The sequence below is a fragment of the Diadema antillarum genome, unplaced genomic scaffold, assembly GCF_040938485.1.
Source record: "Diadema antillarum isolate AM-2024a unplaced genomic scaffold, OU_Dant_1.0 seq00001707_RagTag, whole genome shotgun sequence".
NCBI classification, from domain to species: domain Eukaryota; kingdom Metazoa; phylum Echinodermata; class Echinoidea; order Diadematoida; family Diadematidae; genus Diadema; species Diadema antillarum.
In genome coordinates this window covers 96,896-115,021 of record NW_027272397.1, presented here as the reverse complement: position 1 = coordinate 115,021, position 18,126 = coordinate 96,896, and the positions used below count along the sequence as shown (strand labels likewise).

At 38.1% G+C, this 18,126-nt stretch overlaps 1 protein-coding gene across 1 annotated transcript in view; it reads right to left on the bottom strand.

Annotated features, from left to right (window-relative positions):
* Positions 1-1,291: 1,291 nt before the first annotated feature.
* Positions 1,292-18,126, bottom strand: part of LOC139711821 (phospholipid-transporting ATPase ABCA3-like) — a gene marked incomplete at its 3' end in the record, with an annotated part of 45,847 nt that continues 29,012 nt past the window's right edge. The window contains exons 16-30 of the mRNA XM_071623671.1: positions 17,180-17,298; positions 16,440-16,586; positions 15,618-15,707; positions 14,519-14,703; positions 13,725-13,973; positions 12,410-12,690; positions 11,897-12,070; positions 9,937-10,025; positions 8,748-8,931; positions 7,564-7,686; positions 6,486-6,602; positions 5,031-5,204; positions 3,926-4,036; positions 2,434-2,597; positions 1,292-1,430 (exon numbers count right to left, since the gene is read on the bottom strand). Of these exons, the coding sequence (XP_071479772.1) occupies positions 1,292-1,430; positions 2,434-2,597; positions 3,926-4,036; positions 5,031-5,204; positions 6,486-6,602; positions 7,564-7,686; positions 8,748-8,931; positions 9,937-10,025; positions 11,897-12,070; positions 12,410-12,690; positions 13,725-13,973; positions 14,519-14,703; positions 15,618-15,707; positions 16,440-16,586; positions 17,180-17,298 (2,346 nt within the window). The remainder of the gene's footprint in view (positions 1,431-2,433; positions 2,598-3,925; positions 4,037-5,030; positions 5,205-6,485; positions 6,603-7,563; positions 7,687-8,747; positions 8,932-9,936; positions 10,026-11,896; positions 12,071-12,409; positions 12,691-13,724; positions 13,974-14,518; positions 14,704-15,617; positions 15,708-16,439; positions 16,587-17,179; positions 17,299-18,126) is intronic.

Here is an 18,126-nt window from a genome sequence, read left to right as displayed (position 1 = left end):
AGAGTCCCTGAAGTGACTGGAGACACAGCAGGAAAAGCCAAAGAAGAGCTGGAAGAAAGAAAGAAATTATCATATGACTTAAATAAACTTCAGTCTAAAAGCTGTAAGATTTCACTTCCACCATTTAAGTTATGCATTCATGGGTTCAGATTTATCTAACTGAAATCATACAGTGTATGTTAGTAGTATATTTTAAATCCAGACCTACTGGCTTTGTGCAGGTATAACCAAATTATATTGAGTTACATTAGTTGTGCAACTTCATTGAATATAGCTTAGTAGGAAGAACAACACTAATATAACATTGCAAATCATTTCTAGTAAAAAAAACCCCACACAAATATCATATTGTCACTTATCAATACATAGTAATATATTCATATGGTACTTTACACAAATGCACTGTTCAAAGTAAATTTCTTACCTAACTTTAGGCTGCACATATTTAAATGCCCAATGGGGCTATGACAGACACTGTATGGGCAACTCAGATGTTCATGGGAGTCACTGGATGAGCTAAGATTCTGCTGACTCTACAATATTGTTCTTTAAAGGACAAGTCCACCTTCATATACATAAGGATTGAGAGAATGCAGCAATATTAGTAGAACACATCAGTGAAAGTTTGAGGAAAATTGGACAATCCGTTCAAAAGTTACGAATATTTTAAGTATCTGCGCAGTCACTGCTGGAAGAGAAGACTACTACAGTGTATGATGTCACATGCGTACAACTATATAAGGAAAATAAAAAGAGAATTTCACAAAACTTTACTTTTTGAATAAAGTGCACGGTTCTTCCACTTGCTACTGACGTATGTTAAGGGTAATATTATTCCCCCCTGCCTTCTGAAAGAGAGAAGTCCAGTGTTCTTTTGTTATGCGAGAAAAATGGAAATATGTTGAATTTTCTTTATTCTTTCTTTATATCGTTGTACTCATGTGACATCACAAGCTATAGTAGTCTTTTCATCCAGCCGTGACTGAGCAGAAACTTAAAAAATTCATAATTTTTTAACGGATTGTTCGATTTTGCTCAAACTCTCACTGATGTGTTCTACTAATATTGCTGCATTCACTCAACCCACATGTCTATGAAGGTGAACTTGTCCTTTAATAGAGAGGGGAAAATGCAGGTTGTACAAATATCTTTGCCCAAACATATCAGTGCTGTGTGGACCAAGAGTGGTAAAAGAACCCCTGACTCTATGATCTAACGCCAAACTCTTTACCACAGGACCACAGAGAATGTTACATGCAAGGCTTGCCACATCAAGTGACGATTTCCTTACCTCAAAGATGATGGTCAGTAGGAGGTAGACCACGGCCTCCACACCCAGGTAGGTGCAAAACATCCCAATGCCGGGCTCAGGGCACTCGAGGTTGTTATTGACGAAGCTCACATTGGCATACTTACACTGCAGGGTGGCGCTTTACGAGAGATGAAAAATTAATAATGAAGGATCAATACTCATGCATCATGGTCTCTCCATCGCAATAAAAAGAAAAAAAAAACATACAAACATCGAAACAAACTTTTATGCCCTGAATCACATTCCACGTGTCTATAAGAATTGGCGTAAGATGAGTACAATTAGAATACAGATCTCTAAATTCTTGTTTGGCAAAGAATAAATATGTCTAGAACATTCTTTTGGTTTCTCTATCTATACTTTAAGTATCCAACACTTTAATATGAGATAGCAATTCAGTTTCTTTTGTGACTGTTGCACTGTGAGTAGGACTGTATTGAATTTTATTTGTTTCTGCATTATATAATTACCTAAATATGAATTTCAGGGTATTATGTGACTACTTCTGTTTCACAGACCATGCAAATATGACCTTTTGCTTTCAAATCAGAGTGACATATGTCTCTATGCAAAGATATCTCTACCCCTACCATCTCTGCTCTTTTGACTTCTCATACTTGGCTGCAAAAATGCCACACTTACCGGTGCTGATGCCTTCTTCAAGGAAAACTTTCCCAAACATATTAATCTGCCTGCAAATGCAGGCAGGTTAGTGTAACACCAAGCAAATGCTAAAATTTGACAATCCATTTAAAATTTTTGAATTGAGACACTTTGGGTTATTCAACATGCTTCTTTCTTCAGATGAGAACTCAACAGTAATATGTAATGTCAAAATGGTATAATTTTGTTTGACTGCATGACTTTAAACTTTCATTGATTGTCTCACTAAAAAAAAAGAAAAAACACAACGATACAAGATTATCATAAATTCTGCATCATTCATATGGAGGTATTCTCTGAAATAATTCTCCTTTTAACGTACCAACGATTCCCATACCATATTTTAATATACGGCACTTTGCAAGTAACAATGATGGTATGCAAGAATTATAATATTATGTATCTACATGTATACCAGCAATTCCCTGCTTGTGTATCTCTTCTGTGGATATACTCACAGCTCCGACTCCATGCACTGCGTCCTGACGAAGTCGTTCTGAAAGATCGCCATGAGAGCCCTGGCCAGGCAGTGAGTCGGAAGGAGGTTGAAGACGTAGTCTGTGATGTCCGCCTCCTTCGTGTGCTCCAAGATATCTAGGATGAAGACAGCTATCAGAGAGCCCTATGGTAGGGTGGAAGAGCAAATAAAAGAAAGCTTAGAAATTCATTGAAGACAGTTATCAGAGAGTCCTATGGTAGGGTGGAAGAGCAAATAAATGAAAGCTTAGAAATTCATTGAAGACAGTTATCAGAGAGTCCTGTGGTAGGGTGGAAGAGCAAATAAAAGAAAGCTTAGAAATTCATTGAAGACAGTTATCAGAGAGTCCTATGGTAGGGTGGAAGAGCAAATAAATGAAATCTTAGAAATTCTCTGCGACAGCTATCACAGACCCCTGTGTGGTAGGGTGTAAGAGTGAATAAAAGAAAGCTTGGAGTCATTTTGAATAAATCCGCAATGGCAACTTTGTAAAATATCTGAATCACTGGCTATACTTTACTGTTAAATTCAGCTTCTGATGCGTAGTTGCAAATTGATCCACTATGACACATTTCATGGAAAATGGATAACATTGAGATATGACTTGTAGGAACAATAGCAGAGGGAGGTTCCTCGCCATACTTTTCGTGCCATCCTCAAAAATATTATTCATTGGTGTTCAATCCTTTCTTCTTCTTTTTTTTTAAATAGCATTAATTTGTAATTTTAGATTTTCACTTAAGATAATTCTTTTAGATTTGGACAAAGCTAGCAGCCCTTTCAAGAGACACTATGGCAACAACCGTATGATAATTGAAAGTTTGAATATCAATTAATCCATGTCAATGTGGACAGAAATGAGGTTGGGCTGACAAATTATCCAACAATGACATACATAGAAGATTCCCTCTTAGCTACATATAATGGACAGTGTAATGCAAGGCCGGGGAAAATCATAGAATTGCTCCAAACTGTACCCAATATCCCCATTTTGCAAAATGCCAAAATGTGACACACTCATTGTACAGAATTAGCCTTGTACAACAAATTTGAATACCACCAGCCTGTTGTTGTTGTTTTAATTATAGATTAGTTTATACATCATTAGTATGGCACACTGCAGGGAAAACTAGTAGATTCTTACACTCATCCTTCCTATTAAGATGAAATAAACTTATTTTGTCTTATTTCATGGCAGCCAAAATATGTTTGTATTTAGTTTATGTATTATCCATGCATATCAAATGAAGGTTTGTTTGAATTCAGATGGGGAAATAAATGCAATAAAATTAAATCAAATGTTTGAGCTAATACGTTGTATGTGCATGAACTTTGCTTGTGTTTGGATGAGAGGAGTACAATGCATGCGTATCCATCACATCGAAAGTGCATGAAAGACACACATCAAAATGAGAGAGATATCGATGCCAATTGTTTAATGTCAGAGAGGTGACTCGAGGTCACGACGTTACCATGCCAACGAGCGAGAGGAGGAACGACATGAGGGCGTAGGCGATGACCGGCGAGTTGAAGAAGAGCGAGAAGAGGTAGACGAACGATATCGCCGCCAGTCCAAACAAGAACTGCATTTGGGAGAAGAGAGAATTTGCACATCACAAAAGATCAAGTAACCATGGCAACCTCCACAGTAGTAGCGGTAGTGACAAGTCATGCATGGAATGTGCAGCACTTACAAGTTGACATAAGCATGGACACCTTCTAAGCTCGGATGGCAGTGGCTGCAATGCGAATTTGCTGTAGCCACACAATTGTGTTCCCATTAGCAAGTAAATGACTAGCTTAAAAGGATGGTATAGTATTGGTTGAGGTGAGGATTCAGCTTTTACTGTTTTGCAAGATATTTAGAAACCACTTTATGAAATGTTAAAAAGAGCATAGAATTCTATGGAAAATTGAAAGTTTATTTGATGAAAATCTGTTTTGAAATATAATTACCATTACGATTATTAAAAATAAAATACTAACATACAGAATTTCAACAGTAACAATTAGACAGTAGTTATACCTGCTGAAATTACTGATGATTACTGAATTTTACTAATAGTTGGCAGCTATGCTCCTGCTTTTCTGTTGCATAACTTATAGGCACATAGACCTGGTGGTTTAGTCGAATGCATACACAGGTGCACGCGGCACAAGTTTCCTACGCTACTGAACGCTACGCTATTGACTCCTCTTTAGTCCAAAGTCCAAAGTCCAAAGTCCAAAGAAGTCCGATCCACTGTAGTCAGTGGTCCGATCACAATTTGGTTCATGATTCCGCTGATGATGACAGCTTTAGCATACTGAAGTGATGTCATACTAAGAAGCGCGCACCCTGGCATCACTACAGACTGCATGACGCGCAGAAGACAACAAATTCAGGCAATGTCACCTAGCAACATCACCTACGCACTGTACTCTTGATGACAGCTCAACCTCAGCAATCTTCGTATCAATGCTAACAGTGATCGGCAGTATCATCCAACAGCGCCCCCGCAACCACTGGGTCTATGCGCCTTTAAGTCTTGGCTGCACGGTATGGTAAGGACAGAGGTGAGACAAAGCCCCACTCACCAGCAGCAGGACAACACTGCCGAAGTTCTGGCAGGTGTAGGACTCGACCTGGAAGGCGGCGATGAGCACGATGACGATCACCCAGATGACGAGGAAGTTAACGACGTCCCAGCAGTAGTTGGAGAGCCAGTAGGTGACCGTGTCCAAGCCGCTCACAAACTGGATGTGTTTGGCCTGGATGTGTGTATTGAAACAAGGGTACAGAGCGGGGCTGTTAATATCATTTCGGGTGTGCTGATGAAAAAAGGTTTTTGAATATTGAACTGACTTCCTTGCATATCAATCATGCATTCATTTCACTGTTCATATGTTACATGCTGTTGCTACATGTACGTTCACGGGGTTTTCAAAGCATACAGTACATCCATATGATGGGATGACTGTATCATCAGCCTCATGTAAATGCTTTCACAGCTCTAGATTAAGCTACAATGCTCATTGAAGAATTCTGCAAAGTGTACTCATTTTTACACTTCCATCTAAGGCAAGAGATAAACGTGCGTTGTTCATGAAGCTCTTGTACGAAAGAGGTATATGTGTGAGGCCAATCATACTCCAAACAGAGCTGTCCATCATGTTATATTTTATACCAATTATCTAGTTCTTTGATTTATTGCAATTGAGGGCCAAAACGAATAGCAGTGTAATTAATAACTCCTTGACTACTAAAGTTACCATGACATATCACAATACTGCTTCGGCACCTTGCCCTCACACTGACAAGCCATTCACTCTTCCAAGATATAGTATTGTAAATTAGGAGAGCAACTTGAACATGCCTAGAACTCAATAGATATTATACGTCTGGAAATGCAAAGTTTTCCATCACAAAACATTACATGAATGAAAACACATGATACAAAGGTCGATCATCGCTGACATTGTATCGCAGGAAAGATTCTGCCCATTATTCTTCAAATACATGCTCTCAACAACATTACTGGAAGCATAATAATCTTGAAGAGGGAACAAACCAAGTTCTCTGGCTGTCCGGCCATGGTCGTCTTTAACAAAGCAACACTCACTGACGAAATTTGAGAGATTTAAGGCCTGTTTACACCGAGCACAGTAACAGCAACGGTCTGTTTTTTTTTTGCTATGGTGCACCAAAAGGAACCATGTCTAGTTCTGTTAGAATATCACTTCCCCACTTATAATTTTGTTACAAAATTAATCTTCAACTGGTTGATTTTGTTGCTCTTGATTTTTTACATAAGAATTAAATTTTGGGTGATTTTGTACCAAATTACTGTTTTCCTATAACAGAACCTGATATGATTCCTTTGGTGTACCATAGCAAAAGACATGACCGTTGCTGTTACTGTGCTTAGCATAAACATGCCCTTACTCGCAAGAGATACAGCACTTTATATAGGATGAATTGACCACAGACAAGAGCTAAACACAGCGGTCCGCTGGAGAGAGCAAGAAATGGCAGTCGACGGGAGAACCTACCTTGTTCTGCTTCTCGCTGACGATGAAGTGAATAAAGCTGGCGGTGAGGAAGGCCATGCCGAAGAGAACCAGGAGAGCAAAGCGGAAAGACTCAAAAGCGCCTGCAGCATTGGCTTCCTACAATGATGGATTCCAACACAAAACAAAAGGTGAAGCGATAAAATCTTACTTATAACCATTCAACAATTCATGTTGATTAGAATCGTATCAGGGCAATTACCCCCCAAGGAGAATTACCCCCTGGCTACATTCCTGGTCAGTGATAAGGTTAGAGTAAAAATTTAGGGTTAGGGTTATGGTTAGGGTTAGAGTTTGGGTTAGTGTAAATATTAGGTTCAGGATTAGGATTAGGTTTACAGGGTCAGGGGTAATTGCCCAGGGATGTGCCCTAGAGCCAGTTAGAATAAGTATAGACAGTGTTTTGTGACTATGCAAGTCACAGAAACAACTTTCCTACAGCATCACTCCATCTGGTCATTGCCACTGGAAAGGTAGAAAGGAAAGCTATGCCGATATAAACATTAACTTGAAAAGGTGTGATACACAAAAGCACAATATACATATCAATAACTATACATTAGTGATACATGACATTATCTAGTTGGCTTTTCTATCTCTTACGTGTACTTCATGTTAAAGGACAAAAGAATATCAGGGACGTGGGAGTCATAATGAGAGCATGTCTTATTAATCCATTCAATATTTCCTATGATATTCATACAGTATATCTATGTTTCTGTGATTATTGGCAGTATGCTTCACCTCTGCTGTGTGTATAGTATCAGTGATGAATGGCAATGTTATCAGTTGTGTGCCTTTGATAACATTTAATACATCACATACAGGGGCAGTGAACAACTTTTGCAAAAATGCTGGGTTCCCATCCAAAAATAACACAAAAACAATAAGAAGAAAATATTTTTTAGGGAATGGAAATAAGATAAGGAGGAAACATATGGCCTCTTCATTGTCACAGATCATGCAGTTAAAGAAAATTGGAGAAAAAAAAAATGGGAATCATAGCACCACTCTACCAACCCCAATTAAAATTATTCTAAAATCAAATCTCCACCCATACCTGGCTCTGTGCATTCCTCGGCAGCGGATAATTGGTGGTCTCGATGGCAAAGCTGCTGTTGGTGAAGTACTTCAGCAGCACATTGGAGGCGGCATTCAAAGCTTCGGCCGAAAAGTGCAATCCCTGCAGTCACGGAGATGAGGTGTCATAGAGTGAACACTGGGTACATCTCATGATGGATTATGGCTGACTTTGCTTCAGTAAACAGCAGTGGTGAAATCTTTCTCTCACCATGTTAATCTAATAACACCTTGAAATGGAGAATTATCTAAATTCAAGTATTACTGTGAACATTTTGCAAGACTTAAGGGGTGTTGCAAGAAAGTTGCAATTAATTGCAACTCAACTTTCTTGCAACACCCTCTTCGTCTTCATACTCGGCAAGGAAATATATTTGCATATTTTCAATTTGCTAACAGTCACTCCTGTACACTCCTGTGTATGAGATGTAGCGAACAAGATATTTTCACACCAGTATCAAATAACATGAGACATGCAAACATTTCTACACAATGAAATATTCCTTTTTTTTTATGGTAGTCTATTTCCTACCAACTCATCACTCTTCAGTGTACAGACATTCAAAGGAAATACTTAATTGACAGTTGGTGGTTGAATCAATTGATTCAGTTCTTCTTAATTATGTCGAAGGACATGATACAGTTCATGCTCATATTCACAACATACATTAAATCATGTAGGTATAGTGCAGTCTTAAGTCTTCTGTGTTTCCTTTTCAACCTTGATAAAGATGAATGCAAACTTTTCTGTTAGCCATGCACAATGGAATCCAAGGTTGCAATGCATGTGGTATCAACAAATAAACCTTTGCACTTCTTTTGCCTTTTCTATCCCCTAATCTATTCAACTAATCTGTATTTTCTTGGGTCTATTTCACTACCTTCCACCTATCTATCAATCCATCTTACCTATCTATCTATCATCCATTTTATTGTCATTCTATCTTAAACTTTCTGAATTTCTATCTATCTATCTATCTATCTATCTATCTATCTATCTATCTATCTATCTATCTACAAATATCTATCTATCTATTTATCTATCTATCTGTTTATTTTCCACAGAAAATTGACACAAAAGTCAGCAAGCTGCCCTATATAATCCTACACTTGCATCTACCCCACTCGTGTTTCCATGGCAGCGAGATTGGAGGGCACACTGACCTGATTGCTGTACCACACACGAAGCTGCGGCATGCCACCCTCTTCGGTGAGAGTAAATCCCGCCACATTCTGCTCGAAGAACTCGAAGCTGTCGGAGATGTCGAGGATGTAATCCGCGAAGTAGGTGTCCGGTAAGAGGAGGATGCTGCTGTTGGCTCCAATGGGACAGGTGTCACTGGAGATGCTGTAGAACGTATCATGAATTTGAAGAGAGTTGTGAGGAGAAACAACCAATGTGAAAATTTGAACCAGTATAATCGATGTTAAGTAAGGTTGAATGTACAAAATGTGAACAATAGTTATAATAAAAATGTTTCCAGACTAATCTGTCAATAGTTAAATGGTTTACTGAGAAAAATAGCGATATTTCCTTATATTTTAGGTTTTAAAGGGAAAACTTTATATGATAGGATGTTGTGCATTACAACTGACCTACACATATGCATCAAATGTGATATCTTGAATTTTTTTTAAATCACTGCTCCCAAAGGTAAATAAGACCTTCAATGCTCAAAACACTGATTCAGGGGAACATAAAAACACAGCAGCCAAAGCGCTATACTGAATGGGTTGCCTTTCCTTTGGCACGCCCAGTTTGGTGGCTTTATTTTGGGGGGCAAGACAGCTAGGATTCTCACAGGACATCATTGAACTGATTATCTAACAATTAATCCAAAACAGAGATTTTCATCAGAATTTGAGATACAGGGTCTTGTCACCCCAGCGACGATATGTCTCTGGAAATGAAGTCAAATTAATCAATGAACAATGAATTTCAACTTGAATGTCACAACAAATATAAATGGTATCATAGCTCTAGCCCTCAGTTTGAGATGAACATTTGTATGGCATGATGCAATATGTAAAGCAAGTATAAGTCATTTTCACACCTCAATCATTTTACATATGTCTCCGGCGACCCGTAGGCCATCCGTTTGAGCCATGTTGCACACACAACTTTTATTGAGAGCTATTGACAGTAACTGCAGTACTCGTGGCAAACAACTGAATAATCCAAAGCCGACTACTCAGTGTTGTGGCAAGTTCGATCATCGTAAGTCGCCATCACAACAAGCAACACAGCCACAGACATGTATTACATACTCTCAGGGATGGAGTATCACATTATGGCCACAGGAAGAACTTGTTGTCGTCGAGTAATAAAGATGGAAAACCGGTGCATACTCACTCATAGTTTGTCAAACATGATGGGCAGTTGGCGTAGCTGAAGGTCGGGACATCCGAACAACTGTCTGAGCCTTCACCGCCATTGTACAACTGGCAGAAGGTGAATACAGAAAAAGAAGATAAAAATGAAATACGTCAATCAACCCCTTTTGAGACATCAGCCTAGAACATAAAGAAATGTGTAATGACACTTAACCCTAACTTACCTGGGCTCTTTAGCGAGCTTGAATTCCTGGGGGGGGGGGCCATTATGGCCTTCCCTTCAGATCTCGACCGTTGATTGCGCGATCGCCGCAAAATTTTGCATGAACATAAAGCCGGATGTAATCTACAAGACTTTTAAGTTAAATTTTCAAAAAATTTGCATTTTCTATTTTAAATTAATTAATTATGCAAATATATGCAAAAAAACTCATTTTCGTCTGTAATTGGCTTATAAAAGCTTATGGAATGCTGATTTTTGGAGTAAATATTCCTAGTGACATTTCGAACATTTGTGCGTAAAAAAAATTCAGTATCTAAATTAATTTCTTATGTTTTTTATTGTTTTATCAATCTTTTATGTATTTCTCTGTTTTTTCGAACATTTGTTTTTGTTGTTTTTTTCATCAGAATTTGTCATACACATTTTTTGAAGCATAATTATACTATAATAAATTGATTTCAGCTGTTAGAATTAAAAATATGAATCTTTATATGAACTAATTGAAAAAACACAATTTGTATTGACTTTGTACACAAAATCATGTTTTTGAGCAATTTTGGGGTTGACGAAAATTTTTTGAAGGGGCATGGCTTCGGAACGGTATGCCCGGGCGCGACAAATTTGGTCTCAAAAGTTGCGCGAGACTTGAAAGTAAAAAGTCAGTGAGCGTCGCGTTCAAAAATTTTGCGCGCCGGAATAGTCGCGGAATTCGTCGTGGGGGGGGGGGGGGGGGGCCATTATGGCCCCCCCCCAAGTAAGTTAGGGTTAACTCAAGGCGACATTATGAACATAGGGAATTAAGATACAGCAGTTTTATGACCACTATAGATATATTGACAAAACAGAAAGCAGAGAATTGAAACAGTGATACCCATGTTACTTACTGTGCCATGAACAAAGAATCACCAAGAAATAATGAAAAATATGCCAGCAACAAATCTTCCTTTATATACATACAATTTTTCGCACTCAAACATGTGTTTCTCACTTTCTTTCTGGATGAGATACTCATTGTCCAAATTTTGATACTGTAACAGCTGTCCAGTTATTTTTGGAAGGGTTTAATATTCGCCATTTCACAAATCACTGTTGGGTCGTAAATTTGACAATACATGGAAATATTGCCACATGCTAGGGTATAAGTGCACTTACGATAAGCCTTGAAGTCAGTTTGCGAAAACAACATCACAGGAAAATGTCTGTGACCCCCTCATTCGCGAAAATATATGTACGTACAAAAACAGCTTTCACAGTATCAATATTGTGTGTGAGGCAATCTTAATATATAGTTCACCACAAATAAAAGGAAGATCTGAATAGGATGAATATCTGAATGTTCATCTCTACAAGAACAACTGTGTTGCATAAGGGTGATTAAGGCAAAAAAAAAAATGATATCATCATACACCTCTAATATATCATGATATGTTCATTCCAAATATCTTCATATCCGTCCATATCATATCATATCATATTTACTCACATTGCATTATATCCATTAATATCATATAATAATAATAATAATAATAATAATAATAATAACAATACCACTACTACTACTAATGATAATATGAATAATTATAACAATAATAACTATAACAACAATTACAATAATAATAATTGCATTTATATGAGGTTTTGTACGGGTGTTTCTAAGCGCATTGGTGATATTTATACAAGAAGACTAGAAAACACAATAACTTGCTGACAAATGCATTCTCAATGACTGTGTGATGGGTGGGGAAAATCAGCTCACCAAGTCGGCGCAGTACTCATTCAAGATGAGGTTGTTGTAGTTGCAGCACTGTCCGTCATTGGTGCGCGCAACTCCACGGATCAGGTTCCCGCTGTTCTCCGCCTGCAGGTTTTCGACGGTGGTCGTCGCATTGGTGGGCGAAATGCCGAGAGACTCCAGGTGTGGCACCAAGTACTAGAGAGATTAAAAAAAACAAACAAACCCAAGATTGTGACTGTGGTTACTTACTTACTGACAGAGTTACTTCATTATTTACAAACACAGAAAAGACTCTTTAGAAGAAAGAGATTTAATCCAATCAAAACTCATTAAACGATAGCTGGTAAAATGTACAAACAAATTTTTGACACAAAATACTGCAGGACATCTGATGTTTGAAACATAACCCTACAAATCTGATATCCATAATAGTGTTTCATTTACTGCAGTGTGTAGTCAGCAATCAAACAAACTTGAAGGAATATCAAAAATCTTTCAGTGGATGTAAAGTCGCAGTCGGTCATAACCTCCCACCTGAAAGAAGTCGTTTGCTCCGCCAGACCGCAGATCTGCAAAGTGGACCACCGTCGGGTAAGGCGAGTTGTACTCCGTGATGTTCTGGAGATTGAGTAGGCGGGGCTTGTCGTCCTCCTGCGGGTCCGACGTCACCATGAGGACCAGGCCGAGGATGACGAAGACGATGGGCAGCAGGAACTGAGTGATGACGGACTTCTTGTCTCGGAGGGCGCAGAGAAACCGCTTGATGAAAATGGCCTTGAACTGGTAAAGCTTCAGGCCAAAGCCAGAGACTAGAGCTGGGGGTAGGGGGTGGTACAGGAAGTGAGAGAGATCCATTAGAGAAGCAGAATGTTTTGTAACTTCTTAGGAGAAAAATACAAACAAAACTCTTACAGCTCAAAGCCATAAAATACTACAATCAAAGCAGGTTCAACATTTATATCATAGAAAGAAAAATGTTTGCAATCATGTGATAATCAGACATACATTTGTAGTCAGTTTTTGTAAGGGATGTGGTGGGATTGGATATACCACCTGACTCAGCTTAATTTGATGTAACCTAACTTGATACGCATTCATGATTGGTTACTGTAAAACGAGGAATATTCGCGTGCATTTTAATTTCGCGAATTTCGTGAGCACCAAGATTCACGAAATTAAAATGCACGCAAAATTTCTCGTCTACACTATATGCATTGAACGCCAGTGGCAATTGGCAAAAATTTCATGCTACGAAAAAGGCTGTCGGCTCCAATTCGCGAAAATTTCATGCTGCGAATATATCATGTTTTACAGTATTTCAATATGTATCAATAGCACACAAAACATTTGACAGTGGGGAAAATTATACATGGGCTTGTCAAGAGCTCAAACGAAATTGACTGCAGAATACAGGAGATCGAGTTCAATGAATCTTATCAGATTATCTAAAAATCTGTTCACTGATTCTTTTTCTTTTTTTGGTAATTGTCAAATATATCCATCATGCCTTGTGTTCATAGAGCAGAAAAAGGAATTTTTTTGTTTGTTTTCCGTCCATATCTACACTTTGTACTTGAATAAATTATTTTGTGCATACACATATAGAAGGGAACTAACTTTACAAGGCTTTTTGGCTTTATTCAACTTCTCTTTTTTCACTTTCACAGATATATGTTAATGACTGCATGATTATCTTTTTTTTGGTACTGTATTATAAAATTCAATACTGTTGTATTGTTTATTAGAAAATGAGATGAATAAATGAAATGAATTGAACTGAACTGAATTGAATTTACAGGATAAGATTGATCTGGAAAGCAGGTTGATCAGGAGAGCACAATGTAATTACCTTGTTCATTGTTGTTCACACCAAACACGCTGACTTTCACGCCAGGCTCTCTGACCCCCGGTTGACCACTAGTGTACACGACATGGTCTTTGTTGTCGTGTCCGTTAGCCACTGGGGGAGCGAGGGGGCTGGAGGGACGGTTGGCGATCCCGTCCTCGTTCTCCACCATCTCACCGACCTTCATGAACACCTCCTCCATGGTTGTCACAGAAACGCCGAAGCTGTCGATGCCAAGAGGCCCTCTGTCACCTGAAGAATGAATGATTAGTAAGGAATGAATTGCAAAGTGCCCAGGAACTCTAAATACATCAGTGGGACTTACGGGTACTTGAAGCGCAGAATTATCACGGCTAGATATTAAGAGATTAATATTGATGTGCTCAGCAAGTCAGTTCTGTCCTTCATAAACCATGCATTCTAACTTTCAAACTATCATGGTAGCCACGTTTGTCACATCAAACACATTACATAGTCATGCTGGGGACCACAAGTCTATAGCAAGCTATCAGGCTTTAAATAAATACACGAGAGTCATATATGACATATTCTGTTATGTTGCACAAGGGAAATAACACACAATATGTCCAAGCCATTGTTTGATTTCACTCTTTTCATTTTTAGAGAAAAACTACCATAATTTGTGTATTTCAGAAACTTGCTAAAAAGTCACCAAGCTTCAACACACTTACAAACAATATCTTTAAGCATATTAATTGCCTTAAAATGCTGGTGTCTAAAGACTTCTAAATTCAAAAGAATAAGAAATGCAGAATGAGAGATTGAATCATCCTCACTTTCAAGCTTGTGAAAGAGTTCCTTGAAGACAGTAGTGCTATCCCTGGGGAGGATGTAGTCAATCTCTGACCCCACCCTGCTCTCCAACGATGCATAAGGGATCTTCGCCTTGATCAGATGGTCGATGCCTGCCATGTCCACTTTGTCGTTCTGGACGAGGGTCAGGTGGTAGCCAACGCCAAACCTGGAAAGATTTATATTTCATTTTGATTTCATTTCACTCCATTAATTTTCCACAGCTACAACAATACAAAATTACAATACAAAGCAACAACAATCACAAGTATAAGGTATATAAGCTAGTGAAAAGGCATATGGATATAATAAAATGAGGTTAATACAAAAATGCACATGAATCAAAATTCAAATATCATACGTACTACAATGTACTTACATACATATACATGTACATATCCTACGTACATGTGTACATGTATACGCATAATGTACAAATATTCTGATCGTCAAGGAAATCAAGAGGAATCGAACACAACGAGGTGCAAAGCATAATTCAGGCACCACCCACGTACAAGTATCTATACAATACGCATGATAGGATCTAGCGCAAATACTCTCTCCTTATTTCCATTTAAATAGATCAAATTGTGGAAGTCTGTCAGTATGTGAATTGTTATTCAATAAAGCAGAAAAATACACATAGGATTTCATCTGTGCCAACTGGAATACATCACGCACACCTCAGTGCTATTACTAGTACGTAATAATACAATACCAACACATGAGACATGGAAAATATGACAAATTCATAAGTAAAGACAAGAGCAAATTAAACCGTTTACGGAGTCAAGCATATAACACGGTAAATATAGCCAAACCAATCAAAAAGGAAATTTCACCTATGATTAAAGAGTACAGAGTTTTGGATATCGAAGACAAAATCTTGAGTTTATGGGATATTGCAATGAGTTAGAAAAGTCAATCACATTCAAACATTGTGAATAATATGTTAAAGGTCACAATCAATTGACAGATATGCTGTTAAATTTAATCAACATAGCTAACAACATTTTGAAAAATGTTTGATCATTCCTTTTCTTTTCCTCTACAAATCAAAGCAAAAGAATTAGAAAAGGCTACCTGTTTTTGAGGAAAAGGGAGCTGCCACTTGCCCGTAGCTGTCCGTCGGCCATGATGGCGATGCGGTCCCCAAGGAGATCAGCTTCATCCCTGAATAACAAGGAGTATTTTTGGAAGATGCGTTCACTGAGCATACCCAAAACCTTACTGTAGCAGGCACTGAAGGGGAAATAAACTCAGTATGTGACTGAAAAGCTATCTGTCTTTTTGCCATATCAGCTGGAGTAATATTGAGAAAAAGCTCCTTTCACATAACTCTCGAGCTATTATTTTAAAGATACTGTCTACCATTGGGAGCAGTGATTTAAAAAATCTTTGAGTTATCACATTTGATGCATATGTGTGGGTCAGTTGTATCATAAAGCATCCGACCATACAAAAGTTTTGCAATAAAGCCTAAAATATAAGGAGATATCACTACTTTTCTCACTAAACCATAACTGCAAACGGTCTATTCTAGAACCAATCTTATTATAACTATTGTTCACATTTTGTATATTGAATAATACTTAACATTGATTATACTGATACATTTGTACATCGGTTGTTTCTATCCCTAACTCACATTTTAGAATTATCTTGAAGCACTTAAGCTGGGTTTTTGTTTTCATCTGCAAATGGTAAATAATGCCTTTAATTAAGTTAACATGGTTCCATAACAGCGGGAGAATACATTCTACCAATTGAAGTTATTAGCCTGCTGGCATGTTGGAAGTGGCCCTGTGGTCTAAAAGAGAAAGTCATGGGCAATCTTTATGATTAATAAGATGGCTATCAGGTGCTTTTTTTTTCCAAAGGGAGAAGCGACAAGCAAAGACTCACATGAAGTGGGTGGTAAGGACCATGGTGCGGCCAGCCTTGTATTTCAGCAGGAGATCCCAAGTGGCTCGCCGGGCGTACGGATCCATCCCCGAGGTCGGCTCGTCCAGGATGACAATCTCCGAGCCACCAATCAGGGCCACTGCACAGCTGCATGAAACATTTTGATTTATCATGTGACAAATGACGTATTAATTATGAGATGCGAAGTCCGTCATTCAAAAGTAACTCACATTTGGAAAAGTGAAATGTAGCAAAGTCATATTGAAAACAAACAAACAAAAACAAAATCACTTGTATAATTGTATGTGACCATAGCATAAAGAAAAGAATTATTTACTAACATCATTTAATCTGAAATTCGAGAAGTAGTATGTAGATCTTGTGCATTAGCTATAAGCAGGATTTTATCTCCAGTAATTTAAGGAATGTTATAGATGAAAATATACTTTATTTGGGTACGATATTCTTGGACATCTGGTCCTCACTAGGTTGGATGAAGGAAAAGTGCACTGTACTTCAGTGTGCAAGTTAGTACAGGTGTATTTCTCGAGTACTAGCACTGTAGCATGCATGTTGTGCCGTTGTGGATGATCAACATGTTGTAGACGTGGATCTAACTTCAGGATATGGTAAAGATAAGATAATGTTTTGTTGGGTTGTTGTTGGAAGAGTTGACATGCTACACTGTACTTCCAAACTGTAGGCAGAATACCAATCTAGTTTGTTTCGATATATCCTACCTCAATTTGCGTTTCATTCCTCCAGACAGCTTGGTTGACATGGTCTTAGCTTTATCCTCCAGCTGCAGATCTTTCAACATTTGCTCGATTTCCTCATCAGCCTCACGCCCAAACTTTCCCTGGAAGATCATATGGTATACACAGCAATGTCAAACACTTGGCAACAAGCATACATAGTTGCATGAAAATATTAACAATCACCAACTCAAGCTTCCCAGAGCACACAAAGTACAAATCTAGCAGAGTTCCACATGAAACATTACATCTGTGCTCTGCTACTGTACATGCTGAATATTTCGCGAGGTTTTTATTTAGCGCATTTTGCGAGTCAGATACTGTTCGCGAAATTAAAGACACGCGAAAATAATGACTCCGATACCAATATGAATGTGGCGCACACATATACAATACCTCCGTTCAGCTCCACGATTGCGAATTTAACCACTCGTGAAATTGTCAGGAAGTCCCGATTCGCAAAAAAAAAGACGCGCAAAATATATGGCATATACAGTACATAGCAAACTTTGACATGCAAAGTCCTAAGACTTTAATGACTGAATTTTGCTAAATGAAGCAACTTCTACATTCTGTGATAGGAAAAAAAGGGAGACAGAAGAAATATACGGTGAGGCAAAGTAGCACATGCATAGAATTGCTGTTGGTCAGAAAGCAAACACGAGAGGTGTGCATAGCAATATAAAATACAACTGTCTCACTTTTTCTAAAAGGGGAAAAAGTTGGGCGTTACAAAATTTCTTCAAGAATTTTCAACTTTCACTTCATCACTTATTATAAAAAAGTTAAATAATTTGTCTGATATTTGATCATCTTGGTTTTTTTTTCCTTTTGTTTATTTTAGCCAGAGAGAGGAAAATACAATGACATTTATCCAGACGGCATAGCTGAAACAAAAACTTGCAAATTTAAAAGAATTGGAAGATGTAATG